Genomic DNA, 23,939 nt, shown 5'->3' with positions numbered 1-23,939 from the left:
TTGTATTCAATTTACTTTACACGTAATATTTAACCTTCTTTTAAATAAAATTGTCACCTTACATTTCGAAGATACCATCGATCGTCTAAATCGGTTTTACACAATTTCCAGTGCAATCTGTGAAGAAAAACTACAATAACACTCGCCACAACTCAGAACACAAGGCCAAACAAGACACACGTTTACATACACCATTAGTTCTTAATTCCAAATATTCTTCTATTAACTTTTGATTCGTTTATCAATGCATTTGCATCTTCTACACACTTTTCTCTTTCTATTCTTCTCTCTGTATATTCATATTTATACATTTTCGTTTTTTTCTTCGACACAGCCACTTTTTATCTATAGCCCCTATAGATCCCCCTACTCTAACCAATTATATTTCACAAATTTTCCACCCCGAGACAATACTTTTTTTTTAAGGAACGAATTCAAATAATCATTCGGATATCGTCCAGAAACAACAATGTCAATGGAAATGTCCGTGATCTGTCCCCGAAGGGTTAAATATGTTCCTCTCAATGAATGTGTCACACGTCCCACGAAGACTAGAAGTCTGTTCACCCGTGCACCATCTGACCCTCGTACGGCGAATGCTCGAGCAGCGTCACGATCAACGACTGTCGAATCATTTTAGACTGCGGATATTCGTACAAATCAGATTTGTATGAAACAATAATCTACCAAAACTGCAATAATAACGTTTCCATTTACTTAATATTTTTCACCACATAAAAATATCCTTTTCCTCTACAAAAGGCACATACACATCTCCCAACATCCTCCAACAAGAAACAAATGCATAGCCACCTAAGACCAGAGTTGGGCACAATTGTATTCGAATAATACACAGTGAAAAGCAGCAGTATCTAACAACGTCCTAATGACCTTTAAACAGTTAATGAAATTAAATAATGGTTTGGCAAGTGTCCACTCATTCAAGTAGAAGAAATGTTATTTTATTATAAAAATTCGAATTTCCACGTTTAATCAATTGGAAATAGTGAAGTACATTTCCTTATTTATTTGTTATTTTCAAAACTCTTTATCTAGACACTGAGTTTGCCCATCTCTGTCCAAGACCAACTTGCGAAATCTTGCAACAACCATTTATCTGTTAACACTTTGACTGCCCCGTCACTCAAATATAGGTGACACATATCTTGCAAAGAGCCTGGATTATTTAAATACCGTTATAACGTGAACCGTAAATTTAGTATCGCAGTATAATTTAAAACAAGACCAACAACCTCTATTAACTAAACACATAAATTTCCGACGATATATGACTTAACCCTTTAATTCCCGTTGTTGCACCGGTGCAACAGTCATTTTAAAAGTGCATCAAATTCCCTCGCCGATTAGTGCCTAACTTTTGTCAGCAAGGATAAGGAGTTTCACTGATGTGATGTAAAATTCAAATATTCCTTCCAAACATAAATAAAAAAAGAAAAAAATTAGGCTGTTTAATCTCGACATTTTCGACTTCAAGATAAGAGATACAACATACGTATTAGTTTTATAATTTTGAAATAACGATTTAAACGTCTGCGCGTTAAAGGGTTAAAAAGCAAAATTAAAGTGTGTCTGGCTACGTACGGCCTTTTTCACTGTGTCAGTCAACGTGTTAAAATTGTTACACTCCATTTCATTTTACATTTCCCATAAATACATAGATTCCGCAGTCTGATCCATGACTAACACGACAAGCAAGTGAAAGTGACGCCATCGATCGCCGACCGAGGGTTAACGTCCCTGTAAATAATAATATTAACGATCTGCTTGTGATTCATCGGTTCCAGGTTCCATAGGCCATGACAATCGCAATGTGTTGAGGTGCTACAGTGTGGTGCGGGTATAGGTGAAGGTGCAGTGCGGTGGCCTCGCGTTGAGGCTGGATAAAAAATGAAATTCGGGTATCGTGGCTTCCGGGTGGAATTTTACCTTGGAAGAACAGCGCCCGGTACTCGTCGATGTTTCACGGTGGTTTTCTTTTTCACGTTGCTGTCGCTCGTCGTCGTCGTCGTCGTCATCGTCATCATCGTTTCCCAACAACCATCGCCGATTCAACCGTCGCCCGTCATCACTGTTCTACGCTGACGACGAACCGCGACTCGTGGCGACGTTGAAGATTTGTGATAAGGGTGAACCGCGCCGAATGAATCGCGGCGGGGATCACTCGACGATTTCTCAAACCGCGGAGGCTCGTTCGCGCGCAGATTTCCGGTCTCCCTGGCCCCACACGAGAACTTCCGTGCTGGATATACTTTTTAAGCGGTTGCATTTACTCGATGCCAAACGAAACAGTGTGGGTATACGGATTGGAGCTTGACAGCTTTCGCGAATTTTTCCTTTTACCTTTGCCCTGTCGCTAACGTTCAATGGGATCTTGATGTCTACAGGGGTTCACGGAATTATCCTCGATGAACGTGTGAATCGAGAAATACACGTACGAATTTTTTTTAAGGATTATTAAGTAGACGTGTTTTCGGGTAGGCGAGAACGTGTTGAAAAGTATTTTGAAATTTTTCATCGATTTTGAGCATGACAATGGCGGATCTTCGAGCACTTTATCAAGTCGGTTTTGGAGGTCTTAGAGTGTTTGGACGTGATTGAATGTTCAGGATATAGTTCCACTAATCTGTGACTTCTTTGTATTGTAGAATTGATACCCAGTCAGCCAAACCTGCACAGCCAGATTTTGTCCAGTGCCTGTTATGAGCTTTTGTAATCAGAATGGCTACAGAGTTGATGCAGGATCTGCTATAAACAATCTGTCACAAATCTGCTTCGCGATTCTGTCAGGCATGCTCTGCCTGCAAAACCAAAGCCAAATGCGGAAACAGATGGCTATGGATTTGCAGACAGATTTCATCACTATCTGCTGTCAATCTGCTGCCAACTTGCATGCAAACGGTTATCTGGGTATGTTGGTTTGTTACAGACATCGGTTAAGTTATTCTTAAACATTCAGTTAGTGATTAAATTATTGTTTACGAAAGAATAAGAATTACTGGAATAAATATTTCCAATGTTCTAACCGTGGATAAGCAAAAATCTTTTCGCATTAGTTGTTAATTACAAAAAATATTTCCTATTCGAGGTTATTTCAGCGATCAAAGGTTGAACATAAAGCAGGAAACATTTCACAGTTTCAAAACTCTCCAATGGTATACGTTAAAAACACAATAGAAGCACCATAAAAGACACAAAGACTCGTGAAACGACTTAACAATCGCCTGTTCGGTAGCAGCGAGGGTCTAGATCCCGCACGATTCTCAAAGAGTTCGAGCCACTTGTAGATCATTAGAGTCTAACGTTCCGGCATGTAATCGCGGCGAATCACGACTGAGAGAGAATCAAGAAACCAAAAAAAAAAAAAACGAAAATATAGAAGAAAGACAGAAAAGCGTCGCTTAACAAGACTCCATTTTGTACGATCTTTCGCTCATTCTTGTACGTTAAAGATGAAAGTAGCATGTTGCGTGTCTCCCTCTAGTTCTCGGCGAATCGCCGGACAGTTTTCCAGTCTTTTAAGGCGAATTCCTATCGTGTAGAGATATAATCATCGACCCAGCGCACCTGTTTCAAGGGTGGCGCTAGTTAGATCGATATAATAACCGTAGATCGAACCTAAAAAGACCTTTCGCGATCGAGGACGAAATGAAAATGTCTGCGCGCGAACGAGCCTCTTTCCTCTAGCTTGTAAATCACCCTCTCGTTTTATCGCCATCGGAAAGCTAGCTCATCAGTGTCACCTGCTGGATTGCCAATCTGACTGTTTTATGTCATCGACTTGGATAAAATGTCTAGTTGATGCATTGTCTGTCTCGCGTAGTCAAACAATGTGCGCACTTCTGGCTATGCGGGAATTAATGGTACTAATCCGCAGCGACGTCTTAAGCACGTGAGACATTTGAAAAATGTAAAGAAGGTTCCTTCAAATATATGCAATATTGATAAAATTTAAAAAGAAAAACAAACAAAATAATAATAGAGAAATTATTTATTTACGTAATTATTTTGGTAAAACGTGCTTAAGACGTCGCCATTAATCCCCGCATAGCGCGCAATGCACACGTTGTTTGACTATGCTAAGCAGACAGCCCGCTAACTTGACATTCATTCCCAAATCGATGACAGGAAACAGTCAAATCTGGCAACTCAGAGTCACCTGGCATCGTCGTGTGTATACGTAAACGATTTATCGAATTTTAACTCTTTACCGTTCGTGTGATAACGTCTTGTGAATACCTTGGGGAAATACTCAGAGAGTCGAGAGAGGAGGATTCAATCGCGTGGACACATCGCACACGTTCGAGGATGATGTAACGAAAGATGCGTGGGAGGAACCCGATCGTAGATGATTTAGGTTTGGATTTAGTTTCGTTTCTTTTCTTTTTTTTTTTTTTTAATTAAAGATGCGTTAGTTCGAATATTTTTATATGTTGACGTTTAATAGAGATTCTAATGTGGGGAAGGGGGGAGGGTCGGAAGAAATACTTTCGATATGAACAAAACGGATACCTCGTTTTTTTTTAACGGAGAATCCAAAGAAAAACTAATAAGAAACTGAAACTTCAATGGTATTTGCCGGCTGTAATGTGATTATACGATAATTCCACGGGCGCTCGTGATTTTATGCCAACTTTTTAAATAATTCAAAACGACGACGACCCCGCCGTCGTCGTTCGTGTTTCAAGTTAACCGTTACGTGTAGTTTGTTAAGCCTGTTCAAACGGTCGATTGCGATTAATGAAACGTTTTAAGGGGAACCACGCCGCCGCGGAGTCAATGACAATCTTGTTCGAATCGACAAGAATACTATTCTTTGTTTCCTTTACTGCCAGGTAATCACTCTATATCCATCTCTCCTTCTCTCTCTTTTGCGGAGCTGCCTTGAGGAGTTGACGCTTATCGGCTATTTTAAAAAAGGAAAATAATAGACGCTCGATTAACCGGCGAAAGATCGAGAGACGAAAGAAACACGATGCTTTGGTGCAATTACACACACACACACACAACACACACCGCTCTGTCCAGGAGTATACGTAGCGCGCACGTTTAATGGTTCATCATTAATTGTTATATCGTCATCGTTTACAACGTGACCTCCACCCCGTTCGTTTCGATGATCGTGGAGGGAAGTTATTAAACGATCGCGAGGCGAGTTACCAATCAGCCGGCTAATCATTGGCACGCAGAGGCGAAATTTACAAATCGGCGATCGATCGATGAAATTAAGAGGAATATTTCAGGTTGTTAATGAACTTTTTGTCTTTGTTCAAATTTAACAAATCCCTTAGCAGATGAAATATATTTCTCTTTAATTCCAGTTTCTATAGAACTTTTCCCGGTCTAACACGTGAAAATCTAATCGTGCCAAATTATATGCAACAACCTGAAAATTTCAAAAAGTTTGTCAACCGCCGTAACTTCGACCCGCATGCAGAATCGCCGACGCCTTCTGTTTCGAGCGGTCGCGCGCAAAAGCAAACGAAAGACAAGAAGACGATACACAGAGGGGACGAATTTTCCATATCGAGAGTAGCCCGAAGTCACTTAGCCTGTTCTTTCGACGGAAAATTCGATCGTCGCGCTGTTTCTCGCAATATCAATTTTCCCCACTCTCTTAAGTAGAAGAAAATCTAGCTTTAAAACGATCGTCCAATGAGGTGAGAGAATCGGATGATCGATACTTTCGCCGCAACACGTCGGTGAACTCAGCTGTTCGATATTTTCAGGAAACGATAATAAATGAGAAGAAACATACGCGTAGAAATTCATTCGGTTCATGGAAGTATTCGAGGCGCGCAGGTAGACAGTCGACGACCTTCGAGAGGGGAGAACGCGCGTGATACGGGGAGGAATTTACGGTTAGGGTGTTGAAGCGTCTCTCTCTCGTTCCCATTGGTCGAGGCGCCATGGCTACCGTGTAGTCGACGAAAAGTGTGTGTAATCCATTTTCTCCGAGTGTATTTTATGTCGTGTGCTGTGTGTGAGTGAGTGTACACCGGGAGTGTTTTGATTCCTTCCGAAGAAAGATCTGCGTGAAGATTGACGAAAATGAAATGTGTTTCGTATTGCATTGGGAGACGAACGAGAGAAAAAGAACGAAACCAGCGACGGGAAAAAATGAGGGGAATCCCACGCACAGGTGAATTTTTCTAGGATTTTTCTCATGTTTCATTCTGTTATTCGTTTCCTTGATTCTTTTTTCAATTTTCGTTCTTTTTCTTCTTTTTCGTCGCACCGTGACACCCATCTCGTGGGTCGTACACACACACACGCTCGTACGTAACATGTACTAGACTAAATTTCGAGGGGAAAAAAAACGGAACGGAAACTGTAAATATTTTTCTTGACGCCGATAGGCGTAAAATTGTAAACCACCGCAATAGTGATCCACGCTACACGCTACGATATTACGCATGGCAGAACGAAGGGGAGTACTTATAAATATTGAATCCTAGGTAAAAGAAACAAAACTGGCGCCCTAACACAAGAAGAAGAAAAACGCGACACATCGTATACATATATAAATATTATACATATATACATAGATATATAATATATATATACATATATATATATACATATATATGTATATGTAGGATTGGCAGGTATCAAATAGACGAGATTTAGTGTAATAACGAAAACAATAAAAATATACTTTAATGAATGCGAATATGTACGTCGGACGGTTCGATCTTCGTTTGTTCTCACGCATACGCGCACACCACACGTTCCTCGCACGCAGTTCTAGATTCGGACACCTATATGATGCAATAACGCGACGCAATTCCTACTTGACCACTCCACATATATATGTGTATATATATATATATAATATATATATTATTATATCGAGGCGTACAAGCAGTATGTGCGTTTTCCAGCACAGATAGTTGGTATTTTGTGTACAAATTGAAAGAAACAAGTGAGGACGATGATGTAGGAGAGAGACACGCGCGAACCAGATAACAATTGTTGTTGGATATTTTCGCCACGACGGTATAGCTGAGATGCGCGAATTGTGTGTGCGTGTGAGAGAGAGAGAGAGAGAAAAAAGTGCGATACAATTATGGGTAGTGTGACGATGATAACAATGGCCGACGCTGCGTCTGTGGATCGCTCGGCACGAGGACGGGGTATCGCGCTTCGAGTAAATCGAAAATGTATTTTGTCGAGGAAATGCTAATACCATAGATATCTCGCCGTGAGAATAGGATCTAATAAAATTTCCTGTCATTATGATCTAATCGAATTAACCTCGTGCAGTTTCGATTTGCTCTGTCCTCGTAATTTTTTTTTCCAATTGTGCCGGCTCAGTGGACTCGGTCCGCGAAATTTCACGTCGAAGAAGTTCTTTTCCAGTAAACAATGAAGCATTATAATTAGACTGTAGGTATTTATACTAATATTCATTTCTGTGGAATAAGTTACAGACGTTTGTTTACTCCATTAAAGGTTTCATTAGGTTCCAAATGAAGTAAAAGTCTCGGTACACTTCATGAAATTTTTTATTATACTCTGTTTTAGACAGACGTGTGTATTATAAATTTATAAAGTCTACAGTCTATTTATAATGAAATAATGGAGGTGGTAGTCAATATTGATTGGCGCTGTACGCCTGGCGACGTTGAAGATTTTCTTGTGTCGTGACAGGTGGTCAGCTAGGGTTCGGAAGAAGAATTGTACCTTTGCCAATTTTTAGAATAATTTAGTAGAATGTGAAGCATTTGCAAGTGGATAGATTGGTAATAGTATCGTGGAAAGATTTTTAGCCTCACCCTGGTAATTTCAATGTCTGATAAGAACGCGTCGTCGGATTCACAGCGTCATATAAACTTTCGTATAAACTAAAAATTGTTGACTTCAATTTAATTAAACAATTCCACGTTTTTCTATATGGACGTGTGTATTTATGCAATGAAATTTAATTGATAATTTAAATGAACTAAGAAAAATGTTCGAATAATAGAGAGTTACTTGTGATCCATTTAATAAAGGACAAGAGTATTAGATTGAGTCATAAATAATTGGCATGCATCATTTTCAAATTTCGTTCTTCAGGGTATATATAACTAAATCAATGTATTACACATTCTCTATTGTTATTAACGAACTGTTTTCGTATATTTGCTAATTGGTCCCGGATAAATTAGACCGTTTCTTCCGAAGAAATACAATGATTAATTACGAATGAATCGAATGTATCCAAATTTACATTTGAAAGACTCCCACGATTAAATAGATGTTTAATCTAGACGAATTGGAACTGAGTGGAATTTATTTCCTTTGTGCCAGAGCTTTCACCGATTGAATTGTATATTTATCCAATCTATTTACAACCGAGTTCACGAACAATCGTACGAGTCACGGAATATATTTCACAATTCAAAAAAAAAAGAAAAAAGAAAGATACTCGATGAAATCGATGGATAGATTCGCGGAACGCGTGAGAACGAGAGTGGCCAGGTGTCGACACCTAAGCAACAAAAGTCAGGCTGTATAAAGAAAAATTGTCGCTAGCCGTGCAAAACGGACGATTCTACTTGTATCATAATAATCTTACGATAGCGGTATTATAAACAATAACGACATAACAACAATAAGGTAACTTGTAATTTAAGAGAGCGGAAAGGGGTGAGACAGTACGTCGATTAAAAGCGGCCAAGAGCCGCGAGTTAGTGGATGAATTTGTCACTAACAGAAAAGCAGCTGGTGGTCGCTACGCGAACGGGCTTTTCGCGTCATTCGGCCAGCGATCTCACGATTTTCCTAGCTCGAACGTGTGTTCATCGCGAGGATCAAAACGGTACCACAAAGGTATCGACGACTCTTCGCGATTTACAAAATAAAAGAAGTAAACGTGGCAAGGAACAGAGAAACTCGCGAGATCGGCTGGCTGCCGGCCGGCCCGACCGATTTTTACCAAAACAGCTCCGCGAGTCGCGGGGCGGTAGCAGTGAATTAAACGTAAATAACGAACTTTCGTTCTGTTTTGTAAACGAAATCGAAGCACACACCCCCAGCCGACGATGGGTCGTGTATCCGAGCTTGTAATGTTCGTCGACGCGCTGGGGAAACTCGAACGGCGAATTTAGGAAACGCGGACGTGGTTCGCGGACGATCGCTGGCATCGAACGCGCGTTATTTTCTTTTTACTCGTGTGTTTCTCGTTAATTCTGTTTTATATACTCGTCGAGGAACTACGAACGATATCGTAATATTAAGTGCACCGATAAGTAGTTCACTGTTCTTTCGTGAAACTCTGTGTATTCTTTTCGAAAGAATTCATATACCTAACCTATTTTGTTCCCGTCATCGTCCGCCATTTTGATTGCACAGAAGTTTGAATCTAAAATGTATTGCAACTATGTATAGTAAATTACTTACTGGTACACGTGATATACCGATTCGTGAGCGTATGTTCTTTACGCTTTGTTTCTCGTTAATTCTATTTTGTATATTTATTGAAGAACTCTGTTTTTTTTCTTGTTTTAACGATCATGACAATCCAGACTGGTGGCCATATTTTTTGGGAATAATATACGACCGCGATCGAGCCTCGACCGCTCGAGGAGACTCTATTTATTGTTATTATTCTTGGGAAATATTCGCACAAATGTAACACGGAAATTTTCTTGGTATTGCACGATCCACACCGGATCGGTGTTATCCGTATTGCTTCGATCGATCGGAGGGGATCCAGCAGCAGCGATCGCTCGCCGACGCGTCGCTCGGTTACGAAACTTCGAGGAGAGTGCGTTGTATTATATTATCGAGAATCGAGGAACCCTCTTAAGTGTAAGAATAATAATGTATATATATGATTATTATTATACCATAAAGAAAAAAAAAAAGTAAACTTCGATCGCGTACGCGCGCTCCGGCGTACGGAGCACGCCGATCCGAGCGAGAGAGCGAGGGAGGTGAAAAATCGTGGAGGAGAAAAAGGAGAAAGAAATTGAGACGCGCGCGAAGACGAAAAAACGAAATAGACGAGGAGAGGCGAGAACCGATCCGCGACGGAGAAACGCGATAGGCGAACGAACGAACGAGTGAAACGTTCGACAAACACGTGTTGACTTTCGAGACGTGAGAGAAAGACACGCGAGAGGAACGAAAAAGAAAAGAGATATTGAAACCGGAAAAAAAAAACAATGGCGTTGCGTTTTTTCGATCCAGATCCGTTCTATTTTCTGTTCTCCTACTTTTTTTTGTTGTTAGTTTGTACGCACTACGATTTATCGCAATTTATTGTATTATCGATGAAATACTGTAACAAAAAATACTGTTAACTATTCTTAAAGAAATTAAAACTTTTGTAAACTGAGAATTCCACACGGCCGTACCCGGTGCATTTTTCAATCGTTTATTCATCGATCGTCTTCACAGACGGATTAACGTTAGAACCACCAAACCCCGTAACAAAATACAAACTTACAAATTTCTTATTTACGATTAGTGAGATGTGATTCTACATTTTTCACTTACTTTTGCATGTAGAATCACATCTTTTCGGGTTGCCTCATCATTTCCGAAACACCCTGCATATATATTGATAATAATATTCTTCTTTATACATTTTTATAATAACCAGGATAAACAGCATCTTTATATATTAACATTAATATTTTGAAATGAAGGACACGTACGATATACTCCATAAACTTGTAAAATTGATTTTCTCAGAAACAGAATCTCATCAAAAAACTTTTATTGTATATTTCCAACAAACTTTTTGGCAATGAATCACACCCTGTCTACCAGTATTACCTATTAAAAAAAAAGAACGTTCTCCCTGTAAATATTCAGAATTCTTTCTATAAATATTTTATGGTTGTTCAAGATAAATGAAATATCCTTGTATGTATAGAGAAAATCAAAAACTTCAAACGAGGACAATATGGAATTTTTATAAGATAGACATAAAATGCTAATCCTAATCTCACTTAACAGAATAATTATCATACCATTAAACCATGTTATTCTGAGAAGGAAAAAATCATTTATAACAACCACTTTGAATGCTCAGGATACATCTTTATTTGTAACAGAATACATTTCAGAGAATCGCTTTCGTAATGCACACAACAGCTGCCCTCACATTTTGCGGTACAAAAGCTCGACTCGTCTTTCACATTTAAAGCCGCTGACATTGGCAACATTTCTGATGGAAGCTAAGAACAGCTTGAGAAGAGCGTAATAGAAAATCTAAAGACATATAAAAATCAGAATTTTGAATCTTATGCAAAATACGCGAAATTCCTCTCGTGTAAACTATTGGATGGCGTCGACGTTGCTCAATAAGCAACAGAGTTACAAAAATAGCTGTGAGAACGATTTCAAACGATATTCAGTCGTTGCATCAGTCAAGATTGTTTCCACACAAGCCGAACTAGCGAAATCGAAAGAGTAATGATCATCGATCGTCAGCTCGAGAGATACTGCCTCCTAAGGAGGAGTCGAAGTTGGAGAACTCCTTGATCATTCGTTCCTGATGAGTCCGGACCTTCCGTCCAAGCAATCGAAATGGCGATTCCTTGGATAAAATTGTAATGAAAGCTTATATCTTAACTTCTGTCATTAGAAATTTGTTTAGAAATTTTGAATGATTAGAAAACTTTTTAAAGCTGTTTAATTTTTAGATGACATTTTAGAAATATTCAATTTTTAGGAAATATTTTAGAAATTTTTAATATTACTATCGAGTATACAATTAATGTCAGAATTTAACATGATGACTTCGACAAGTATGTGTTACTTGTTATTGGAAAGTGGATGTCTCGTGAATCCACATTTTTATAGATAAATATGTATAGTGATCAAAAAAGAGTTTATAATCTCTGTTAAAGGCGTGAATAAGGTAAGCATAAAATTAAAATTCTATTAAAGTAAATTAATACTAGATTACCATTTCTTATTATATATTATTTTGCAACGTTCAGTAATAATATTTTTTCACGAACTGAATAGGTTTTTAATTTACAAGCTGTACTGCAGTGAAAAAGTATTATTTCAGTTTGTCACGCGCAATTGCATATGTATGTCATAACGATCATAAAATCCACGGTCTAATCATTATACTATGCGTAGTCGAAGTATTGTAAAAATATTGTTTCCTAACAATTATTTTACCTCCCTGAAAAATCGTATGTTACAGAATTGATTATCTATTGGCAATCCAATATAAAGTAAAAATTTTTAAAAAATTTTAAAAATGCACCTCAAGAAAATCTATCCGATCAATGAACAATGTCATATCACAGATCCCTACATTCACCCCAAGGGTTACTGAAAACTAAACAGTAAAATATGTCACACAATTGATAAATTATTAGTAGATGTACCAATAAGTAATACACTTTCTGTCAGATTCAATATTAATTTTGTTGGTAATCAAAAGCCTATGTCATTTTATTAATACATATTTGCTCTTCTTTTTCGAGGCTCGCCGCCATATTTCGCGAAGAAAAGAACGGAAAGATGTTACGAATTTAAAGTATATTATCAGTAGACTGCGGATTTTATGCATTTATAGTACGCCCGATTATCTGAAAATCAGTAGTGTACGATATATAATAAAAATTAATCAGAATTTTACTTAGAATCATACAAAACCTTTAATAATGAGACATATTCTTCTTGGATCCCAATCTCCATAAACCAGTCCATAAGAATTTATACATATTTGTATAAATACCCACAGTCTAGAACGGTATTAAGCAGAAATCGTGGATTACCTATCAATACACTTACTATTTTGATGCCCTCATTGAATTTAAGAGTAGGAAATACGATGTTTCTGGAATGACCCGATAAAAAGTTTAAGAATTTTCCAATCGATTCAACATCTCTCTGAACCTCTTACTAAATTTAAATTCAGTAGGAGGTACGTTATTTATGTAATGACCTGATAAACGATCCGAATAATAAATATCTAATAGATCCAACATCTGGCAAAGACTTACCTTCTTCATCATGAAGCTCTGTAGATCGTAGCCCATGTAGAAGGCAATCCTCTGCAGACTCAGCAGAGACCTCAACCTCAGCCGCGGGTCCGGTTGCAATAATCGTTTCAGTAGATCCTTCGACGCCGCGGAGATCGTTTCCGCGTTCGGCGGAAGTGTTCCAGGTGGAGCATAATCGGTTCCCCTGTCCTCTGGCAGAAGTTCGCTGGACGCACCGGCTGGATACTGCAACCGACCGGATGACGTAACCGATGAGAAACGGCCGGTTTCGATGAGGCCGTCGATCGGTAATCAATTCACGGTAAAAGTACGATCATGCGGGAACACGGGGATCGATGATCGACGAGAGAGAAAGAATACGCGACGATGAGCAAAATGAGGACTAACTCAAGGCTTCCACTCTGGAAGACGCGAAGTAATTTTACATACGTCGATTAAATTATCTGACCGGCTCAATGCCGAGACGGCTAAACGACCATTATCGGTGAATCAACCGGTCGTAATTGTTAATTGTATTGGATTTCTGAGAAATGTCCTTTATCGACTGGGACGCGAAGTATGTTTATTTCTTTACTGGTTGAAATGCAGAAGGTGAGTCCAGACGAGTGTCGAGGGGCTTTTTTGAAGTTCTTGGTAATAGTCAAGGTTCTTCTTAATAGCTTAATGACCGGTAGTCTATTAATAGACTGTTGAATGTAAGTGGTTATCGATAAGAAATCTATTAATTTACCCTTAAGTCAGGGTTAACGTAGGAATTGTTACGTTATTCTTTTAGAGTTCTCACTGAGAACTTTTTCAAATTTTTTTTGACACATCAATTCATAAGCTAATCCTTCTAACTTCGCAAACAAACTGAAGACTGGAAGTCGTTTGGTCCAATTTAAAAAAAAGTTGTTCTGTTTTAAAGGGTGCGCGAATACTTTACAGAGCGCGAATCTGCCGGTCGAGTTCCCGCGGTAACGTTGGCTACGCTGGCAGACACGCGCTCTGATTGGTCGGGGTTTTTTCGTTAATATGTCGTTAACAACGCCTCAGATAACATTTTTGCTACAGAAAAATTTGTTTCAAATCACTTTACAGGTCTCCCATTTCCGGGTCCCCCAACATTTTTGTTAGACTCTCTATATACAGTAATATCTCGATGAATGCGACGTACTCGGGTCCACTGCAGAGGCGGAAAGATTTTCAGCCCTTCATAAATTTATTTTTTCTATACACTCTGTTTTGATTGGTTTCACAGGGGGACTCCTCCAGTGATGGGAATAACGCCGATGCTCGTGTCGCATTCATCGAGGAATCACTGTACACTTAGGAGCAAACTCGGCTTCCACTAGGGGAAAAAATGACATAGAAGAAAGGGCCTTCTGTCATGCTCCTACCACTTGGTATTTAAAATTACTGAGATGTATACGAAATTAATATTCGATTTAACATTTATTTCACTACCTGGAATGAATTTACCAAGTGGTAGAAGACTTTTCTTCTACGCCACTTTTTCCCCTAGCGGAAACCGAGTTTGCTTGTCAGAGTACGTCAACGGCCGCGAATAAGTTAGCGCACATCGATTGCATATGTGACCGGCGTCAAAGGAAACAAAAAACGACAGGGGTTAAGAGATCTCTTTCTGCGAGTTGTGTACTTTCGCCGAGCGAAAATGAACGCCGGTGTTCAGCGAGCAATTAACAATCCCCGTGGCCTGCGCTCGAGCCGAAGGGCTACGGCGACGCGGTTCTTTCACCGGCGGCGGCGGCGGTGTGCTGTCCATAAATATTTGTTTTTACGAGTGGAAGGTCGGCAGACTAGAGAAGCTATTACCAATGTGGATTCTAGTCTGTTCTAGGTGGTCGTAGGCTACACTCGCCGCTCAGGTGTACGCGCGGGCAGGTAGAGGTATATGTGTACCTGGGGTCAACGGCCACTCGCGACCCTCAACCTATTCGCTCCGTTCGTATCTCTCTCGAGCATGTGCCACGACCTCGCGGCGATTGTTTCCACCGACGCAACGAGGATTTCTTTATCTCATTCTCTAGACGATTCGTCTCGACGATATTTCTCGTGTTTCCGTTGCGTTGGAAATCTCTGCTGGCGCAGGAGTACCCTAACTATTGAATCAGTACTAGTGACAATATTCTGCATCTTACATATTTTATCGTAAAATTGAAGGATCTGAACACGTAATTTAATAATAATGTGTATTAACTACTGAAGTACATGTATACTTTAAAGAAATTTTTTTTGATTTACAACAAATCAGTATTAGTAGGGTATCCTTTTTTGTTGGGGAATTTTCTAGTCAGTATTTAGTCACAATAATGTTCACTGTATTTTCTGGAATTAAAGAAAAAACCCCTGGACTTTCGACAGAAAGGAACCGATATTGAATCAAAAAACACTTGAAAATGAACTCAAACGACAACCAGAGCGTTAAAAATGTGATGTAGCTTTTCAAAGCTATTGGCCAATTTGACTGTTTATAAGTGGATACTAGTCTTATCCAAACTGTAAAATGTTGTTTAACTACTTGATCTAGATATGTGGTCGCTAATAAATCTATTGTTAATACGAACACTTTAAAGTAAATAAATAAATAAAATAAACGTACACATATGTACCAGTACCCCTCAAACGGTTAACCAACATCTCGACTGAAATCAGACAAAGGCAGCCTTGACACTAAAAGCCATACGCTCTTGGGAGGATTTCCATATATTAGTAGGTGAAATATAAATATACAAGATCCCACCTAACTTGAGCACTTTAAATAACTCAGTTGTTTTTAATGATAGGAAAAAATGTGAGGGGAAGACATTTGCTTGGAAAGGGAAAATATTGTGATGAACAACAAACTCTTCTCAAGGTCATTGTTTTAGAGAATTCAAGGTGATCGATATTTTTTTCAAAGGGACCACATGTTTTTATCGTAATTTAGGTCAAGACCAACCGAATGGTCTAGGATAGCCATCACGTTTATGTGACCTTGAATACGAAAAGTCCAGAAATATATGGAAATGTAGCAATCGATTGATTGTCATGTATGTGTTAATATAATTCTTCATACCTAAAAAGTGGAATATTCGTGAAACACATGCAATTATACGTAGGCAAGGTTTATCAAGGTCATTAAACCCCGTAATTAACGCATAACGTCGAAATCTTCCTCTAACAAATTTGCATCGCAATTTCTCGATCGTTTATTCCCAGAAATAGAGTCTGTAATTAGCAGCCTTGAGAACCCCATCGATAATCACCACCATGAGAGTTCCTAATTCGAGAAAGAGTGAGAGAAGAGGCAAGGAAAGATATATAAGATCGTTTGCTGCGGCAGACAAGATATTTCAATTCGATCTCGTCGGGAACCTTGACCGAGAATAACGGTATACAACGATCATTACGTGATCGTGGATGGATGAGGCGGTTTTTAGCGGCGAGTCTGTCTTGCATAGATCCACCGAACGATTCGAAAGATGAAGAAACGGTTCTCCCTCGATTGACCTGTCCTCGGAGGACCATTGCGATTTACAGGCCGATGATCTCGCATCTCTTCGGTAACAGTACCTTGATAAATAGAGAGGATTAAATTACAGCCTAGATCATCTATTGAGTGTATACTCTGGATCAAAATATCGGATAGAAAGATATCGATCTACTTCACAAAATGCAACAACTGAGAACTGATTCGAAATATGAAATCAACGAATAATGTAGATCATGAGATATTTATGCAAATTCACGCTGTTATAGATGGATCTATGAAAATAATTAATATATAACGAATTTTATAAGCTTCTGGCATATGTAAGTGTCGAAAAGCGATACAATAGAAAAATCCATAAAGGTTAATGACATTTTTAGTTTTAGAAATGAATTGTGTGTTACAAATGAAACCTCCGAACAGCTTCAGAACCTTACAAAAATACCGGAAGTATGAAGAAAAAAAAAAAGAATGCATAAAGCGACGAGTCATCGCGTTCCATCAATGTAAATGAAGAAAATCCTTGCGACGATCGTTACTTCCGTGAAGTCCGAGTATCTTCACGTCCACTTCGGTATTCGTCTTCTTCGAAGGCATCTCGAGAAGAAGAAAAAATTATCGGCCGTTGCACCCGTCAAGGCGGTTCTCGAAACGACATTTTTCGCGAACGTTGAAGCGTACTGTTGGTCTAGAAACACAAACCAGCCGTCCGTGAATTCCTCTTTGCTAGGCCAGCTAATTGCTGAGCAAACCGAAGCTTCGGATGAATTCAACGGCTCGGTTACGTTCATTAGCACCGTGGGCCTCTCATCTCTCTCTTTTAACCTTTTCCACCAACACAGGTCCAGGATCGCTCGAACTTAGACGCGATGAAGGCATTTGGGTCTCGTCTCGACGACGACGTTCGAGACGCTGAAGATCCTTCCAGAGTGGAGGATAAGATTCATCCTGGTTTTATGAAAATAGAATCTACCTTTGAATTTACATATCCATTTTCTGAGTGATGCAGGCTTTATTCGAGAGTAATTATTATTTTTTTTATTCGTTGGTAGTTTATGGTTGATATTAAGGAGACCAGAGAATCGGGAAAAATTGTTTTGTCAGGTGGAAGTAGTGGCGGTTTGGAGATTTCGATGGCTAGAACGCATGATCTGATATTTAAAAAAAAAATGCATTACGTCCTATTGGATTTAGACGTCTTTAAGCAATTAATTACAAGAAAATATGAATTCAGTTGGATGCGTAGTCTTTAAGATAAATTGATATTCGTATAACATCACATATCATCTTGAAAGCAACTACACGAAGACGAATGGGTATTCAAAGAACACTTCAACAATAACTCAATGCATCCTTAGAACAAGTATGTACTCGGAAAATCCTCGAGCCAATTAAACAAGCAATTACTTAAACATCGTAAAAACGAACGTAATTAAAGACCATTTACATAATTTTGTACGTTCATAAATCCATTCATCCTGCGAACGAAGACACCTGTAACAATTGAAAATACGAAACGGAACGAGAAAAAATGAACGTAGGAAAATAAAGATGGAACGCGATTCCTTAACGCGCCTTGAACAATGGTAAAAAAAAACACTTTCCTACGCGCGGAGGAAACGCGAGATTTCTGGACTGCGAGCGCAAAAATAATAGGTATTACCTACGCAAGTTTCTTGCGCGCGAAGCCTACTCGGGTTCGTTCATTAGCGCCGCCATAATCGCGCGACTCTTCGTCGATAGTGTTTCCTGCGGAATTAAATACGACCCCGTTTATGGCGGGCATCGCGTAAAATACCGTGTACAAGATCACCATGGGTCCCTTTGTCCTCACGAGCCCTCCCTTGGCGTTTTCCACTCGGCTGCTTCCGTAACGAGCGCGCCGTGGAAAAGATGGCATTTTCACAGACAGACTTGGGTTTACCGTGAGAAATTTCGCGGTTTGAAATGCCTGAAAACCGCGAGCAGTGTTGCCGGATTCGGCGATTTGTCGCAATTTGAACGACTTTTGTAGGTGAAGTTGCGATTAATTATTTGAAAATTGGGTGATTTATGCAAAAAGTTCCTAATGAAAATTGTAAGATTTGATGATATCAGAAGAATTTCCAGAAAGAATTTAAAATGTCTCATTGTTTGGTGTATTATATTATTCATTGTAATTCCAGTATTAATAACATTTCACTTATTTTTAGAAGATTTATAATTCCAAGAGGCGAGGCTGAAATTATTATTATTTCAGAACGGTGCCAGTATCATTAGTAATGACTCGGTTAATTAAATGTGAATCGATACACGTTGATTTCTAGCATTAACCATTTTGCGATGCGTAACGATGCATCGAATACGCGACGAGCGGATGTCACGAAACAAAGAGGAAACCCGAAGATAGACTGAGCACGTGTCGTATGTCTGCAATCGTAATGATCTCGTATTTTCGCGCATACGATCTTTCTCTCATTCATTTCCATTACCATTAGCCATCGACCAACTGCTGATCAACGGACCAAGTAACAGAAAGACCTCGGGACAACAATACTATCAGACGACGAATCTCCTTCATTCGAAATTAATCGAGAAAAACACATCATTACGCATCCAGAACCAAAACTTTGATTTAATAGTAATGAAAACCATTTTCTATGTTGCAATTTTTTACACATCCTCTGTTAGGTCTCTGAGGAATAAACTTTCTTTTACATAAAAAAAACTAACAATTTTGGGACTAAAACTTAGATTCGAAAATTTTCTATTTCATTCTTTTGTAGTTTTTATGTCTTTTTTTGGTTTATATAAGCTTCATAGAAAATGTATGATCTATGGGAAAAGTATTAATATACATTACTTAAAAATTTAATTTCGTGACAAAAATGATTTTTTATTAATCATTAGACTACACATTTAACGGTGGGGCTTTTGCACTTTCTAACTTTAATTTCGGTGAAGAATGTGTCTTTAGATTAATACAACTCATGACTCGAATCTTGACATTTACGTCTGCAAAACTATAGTTTACATTTAAAACGTGAATAAATGCTGTAGTAATTCCGATAATAAATAAAACGTCCTTCAAAAGTAGTCATTTGTGAAAAAAATATGAAGGCTCAAAGCGAACGCAATATATCCTCCCAAAACTATAATAACCGACTCCTAATTCAAATACATAAAGAGGACAATTAAAATTCAACCAGCGACATAAAGGGTAAATCACGAAAAAAAAAGAATTCCGAGATATTCCAAGACGCGATAGAACTTCTTCTCGAATGAATATTACAAAACCGGTTTGGTCAAACGATGTCAAGAACACGTATAGTTATATCTCGTAATTAAAGCTAAAAACCTTAATTCAAGGAGTGAGAAGTGAATGCAACAAATTAACCACTGTCTTGAATAATTTACATTCGACGATCGATCGAACGCATATTATAGATCCCATTCGACTTGGTTGATATGATTTTGCCAGACGAGCTCGATCCCTCGTTCGAGAGAATTGAAAAATTTACGAATCAGAAACTCGAGGGGGATAAAGGCGAGCAAACGATCATTATTGCGGTGTGGTGACTCGTTTCTTGAAGAGGTGCATCGACCAGGTGGCCGGTTCTATTCCTGGCAGGATGTCGATTTTCTCGCGACAGAAACTGCAAATAGAGGCTGATGATTACAAGTCCGTCATAGGCGTGAATACAGTCCTTGCCAGGACTGTGTCGTGTCGAAGACTTTTCGATCAACTGGTCCAAAGAAAACGAAACGTGGATGGAGAAGAGGGTAAGATTACGGGATATCCATTTTTGACCTGGGGGCTCTCATATTCACACTGTAACGATGATAATAAGCTCGTGATCAAATCCCAGTAAGCGTCCAAATATTAAGTACAGCAATATACTGCTGGCCATAAGTTTTAGGATAATTATCGAATATGCAGTAAATGTTAAAAGGATTACGAAATTTCTGAAAGTCTGAAATAAATATTGTTTAGGGGATATTAAAGCTCGATGAACAATTCTTATACTAGTATAAACTAATAAAAGTGGCCTAAGATATATTATTTTTATGAAACGTCAAATTTTCTTCATACGGCGCAGATGTCCTAATATAGTAAAAGAAGTGTTCAAAAGCTCCTCGGCACTGAATATTAAATACATAATAAACTACTGACGAAAAGTCAGGGTTACACCTGGCGATCTCTCCTTATCAGTGCCAAGAAGCCTTCGAACACTCATCGAGGATTTCTTGTACTTATGGCAGGCAGTACAAGTAGCTTCACTATTTCTTGTGAAATTATGTAATTGTTCCGAAACAATTAAAACCTCTACACTATCTTGACTGCTTCAGTTATTTGTGTTCATCATCCATTTTGAGTGAACACAAGATTAGAAAATTATTCTCAATTTAAACTGTATCACCATTATATTGAAACCACGGTGGATCACTTGTTGCTATACCTAATACCAACGCCAGTGTAAATATTTATGATCTCGAAAAATCAATCAGGTTAACACACTGACTACAAAATGACTATACGAATTAACATAGAAAAGGGTTCTAAACCTCAAGCAGTTAGGACAATGACCCATCGAACAAAAGAGGGAATTAGGGACAAAGAGCTAGTGGTAAGGGTGCAAAGGTCGTCGAGAGGTGAACAAGAAAATGGGGAAGCGTGATGGTAAGAGAAAACCGTGGATAGGAAAGGGAAGAAGCGATCGTGTGGTGAACAACACGCAGACATTAACTTCCCATTAACCGGCGGCCATTAACGGAGCAAGGAGCCCGCTGTGCTGGCGCCAGGAGTAATCGGCATCGAGTATACTGGGTGCCCCGGTCCGATCCGCGTGCGAACTCTCCGCTGGCTATTTATAAACCAACCCCCGATGCTGCAGGCGGATTTCGCACAAGAATGCCCGCGATAAAATCTCCCTTTTCGGTGTGATTCGCGATAAAGGGTTGCGCCGTCCCATCGAACCGATGGACTATATGTTTGTCATTGACTCCAGAATAACAGCTGGCTGACTGACTTGGTCCGAAACGGAAACGGTGGAGAAGAAGACAGGAGAATAACGAAATCTAATTCCTTGTAATGCAACAAATGCAATTATAATATATTTACCCCTCGTCAAGGAAAAATAATAAACATCGCACTCCACAATAATGAAATTCCACAAACAAAAGTAGTTAAATGCATATGGCTCTACTTACAAGGGAAGGCATGGAAGTGTCCCCCTCCAATTTTGATGAAACTTCGTATGCCTGTTAAACAGTCAAAAATAAAGGATACGTATTTTTTTTTATCGGCTGTGACGCGATTTTAAGGGGCGAAACCACCCCTCGAAGTTTCGACCCGAAAGTACTATCTGGGAAACCGGAGGAGATACATGAAAACTTTGATGATAATTCATTGTAGAATTGAGTTGCGCGCGACATCTAACATTGAACAACAACTTTAAGAAAGTAAACATAGTAAGACTAACATTACTTCGCAATTTTTAAATTAAAATATCATCCAAACTAACGTTTTTCGGGATAAATAGCTTAAAATAATTTTTCATAGAGAATGGCGAGTAGCATCGATTAATGCATTAACAAACTGCATAATTCCATTTAACAAAAGAAATTTGACCTTCATATGTCCTCCACGGGTCCGCCAACAAAAAAAGCTACTCACAACAAATTATTTTCTCCTCGAAATTATTCACCTTTTATCTGAAACATCTTTGGGTGTCATCAGCGGTTTCGAGGATATTCAAGAGGATCGATTTAATTAACTCACTCCGTAGATATTACGAATCAGTTTCCAGACATTTTGGATTTCGAAAAAAGCCATCTAAACACCACTCGTTCCACAATCAAAGAAACAGAAAATATCCAAGTACAGTAAAGACTGCATGAGAGTTCGAAACTAGTATCCGCTAGAAAACATTCATTCTTCAACACCTCACAAATCTATTATTTGTCCAAAGCCCAACCCTCGGCAACAAAATCGAAGAGGGAAGGGGGCAGTAAATTATACGTTTGGTACATTCCACAGCCTCCCCTCCCCGGTGGTGGGGATGAGGTGGAAACTCTCACAAGGAACTTCTTACCCAACTCTCATCGAGTCTTTACTGTATTACAGAGATAGGATCGGTCCAAATAATCGCATAATTCGCGAACAAGGAGAAAAGCAAACGATGCCCGGCAGGACGTGCTGCTCTGTGGATACTAGTCCGGCCAAACAAGTCAGCCAGTTCCTCTTCGTCGGTCATCCGTACGCTATTTATAGATCCTAAATATTAGCCAAGGGTAAGGTGTGTTAGTGGAGACTGGTACTCGTTACCATTTCCTTGGGATTGGTACTGCGAGCCTGCTGGGGCCGGCGAGGACTGGGGCTATCCTCGTTCAACCGTCGTAATTACAGCGGGCAGTTCCCGCGGATTCTTCTTCTGGTACAAAGTGGTCCCTCGGTGCACCGTGCCGGTTACTATTTATAGATCGTAGATCGTTATCCGCTGGATACGTGAGTCCTGATACCGCATGCGAATGTTGGCCACCAACTAGCCAGGAGGGGGGATTATCGCGGTTGTACACCGCGAGTTGATTGCTACCCGCGCCGTGTCCCCTTCCTCCCTTTGCTTATCGATTTTCATCGAAATTACTGTCTCCCGATGGCCTCGAGCGAAGGATGCGCACTTGCCACTCGGCTTTCCACCTACGGAGGGCACAGCTCGAACGATTAGGGACTCGGAGGAAGCATTTGCGAAGGTTATTCGTGGATCTTGTATATGACGCGTGATCCACGATACTATTTGTTTTGACCTTTGGATTCTGTTTATAGACACAAATTGATGGACATATTCGAAATTTTGTATACTACAGTGATCCCTTGATGAATAACGGTGTTATTCCCACCACTGGGGAGATCTTCTGAAACCCAATCAGGAAACCAAAATGACTGTATACCCAAAACTTCAACGTTTGTCTTCAATTGCATGAACTCAATCGTAAAGCTATAACATTCAGAGAAGCAACACCGTAGCTACTTCCAAAGTACAGTGATCCCTCGATGAATGCGACACGAGTAACGGTGCTATTTTCACCACTGGGGGAGAACCCCTGTAGAACCAATCAAAACAGAGTAAACGGAAACTAAGCAGGGGCTTGGATTCGGGAAAAAGAAAAAATTTATAAGGGGTTGAAAACCTTTCCGCCTTTCAATGAATGCTCTGCAGTGGACCCGAGTACGTCGCATTCATCGAGACATTACTGTATATTCCTCAAAAGAATTAGGGTTTCGCTAATGTGGACGATCCTGTTGCAGCCAAACAAGTGCTATTGCTTCGCTAAATCGATATCTTTTCCGTACAATCCTAACACTAGTAACACCTAGTTATATTTATACGTGAAAAAGCTGTTCGGATATTATACGTCGTGTTAACGAGCAGAGCGACTCCAATACATGATCCTCTAATGGTTCTGATCAGTGTATAACAGACAAAGAAACGGAAACGTCAACC

General features: G+C 39.4%; 2 protein-coding genes across 2 annotated transcripts in view; one reads left to right on the top strand and one right to left on the bottom strand.

Moving 5' to 3' along the window:
- Positions 1–2,969, top strand: part of LOC107190034 (phosphatase and actin regulator 4-like) — a 70,084-nt gene extending 67,115 nt beyond the window's left edge. The window contains exon 10 of the mRNA XM_015578750.1: positions 2,684–2,969. Coding sequence (XP_015434236.1) covers positions 2,684–2,969 — 286 coding nt within the window. The remainder of the gene's footprint in view (positions 1–2,683) is intronic.
- An 8,079-nt stretch (positions 2,970–11,048) lies between these two features.
- The window catches only part of LOC107190139 (serine/threonine-protein kinase S6KL), a 72,746-nt gene continuing 59,855 nt past the window's right edge, over positions 11,049–23,939 (bottom strand). Inside the window, exons 9-10 of the mRNA XM_015578892.1 lie at positions 12,984–13,208; positions 11,049–11,554 (exon numbers count right to left, since the gene is read on the bottom strand). Of these exons, the coding sequence (XP_015434378.1) occupies positions 11,435–11,554; positions 12,984–13,208 (345 nt within the window). The 3' untranslated portion in view covers positions 11,049–11,434. The remainder of the gene's footprint in view (positions 11,555–12,983; positions 13,209–23,939) is intronic.

The sequence above is a fragment of the Dufourea novaeangliae genome, unplaced genomic scaffold (genome assembly GCF_001272555.1).
Source record: "Dufourea novaeangliae isolate 0120121106 unplaced genomic scaffold, ASM127255v1 scaffold172, whole genome shotgun sequence".
NCBI lineage: Eukaryota > Metazoa > Arthropoda > Insecta > Hymenoptera > Halictidae > Dufourea > Dufourea novaeangliae.
Note: the sequence above shows the minus strand (reverse complement) of the source record. Positions and strands in the feature narration are given on the sequence as shown.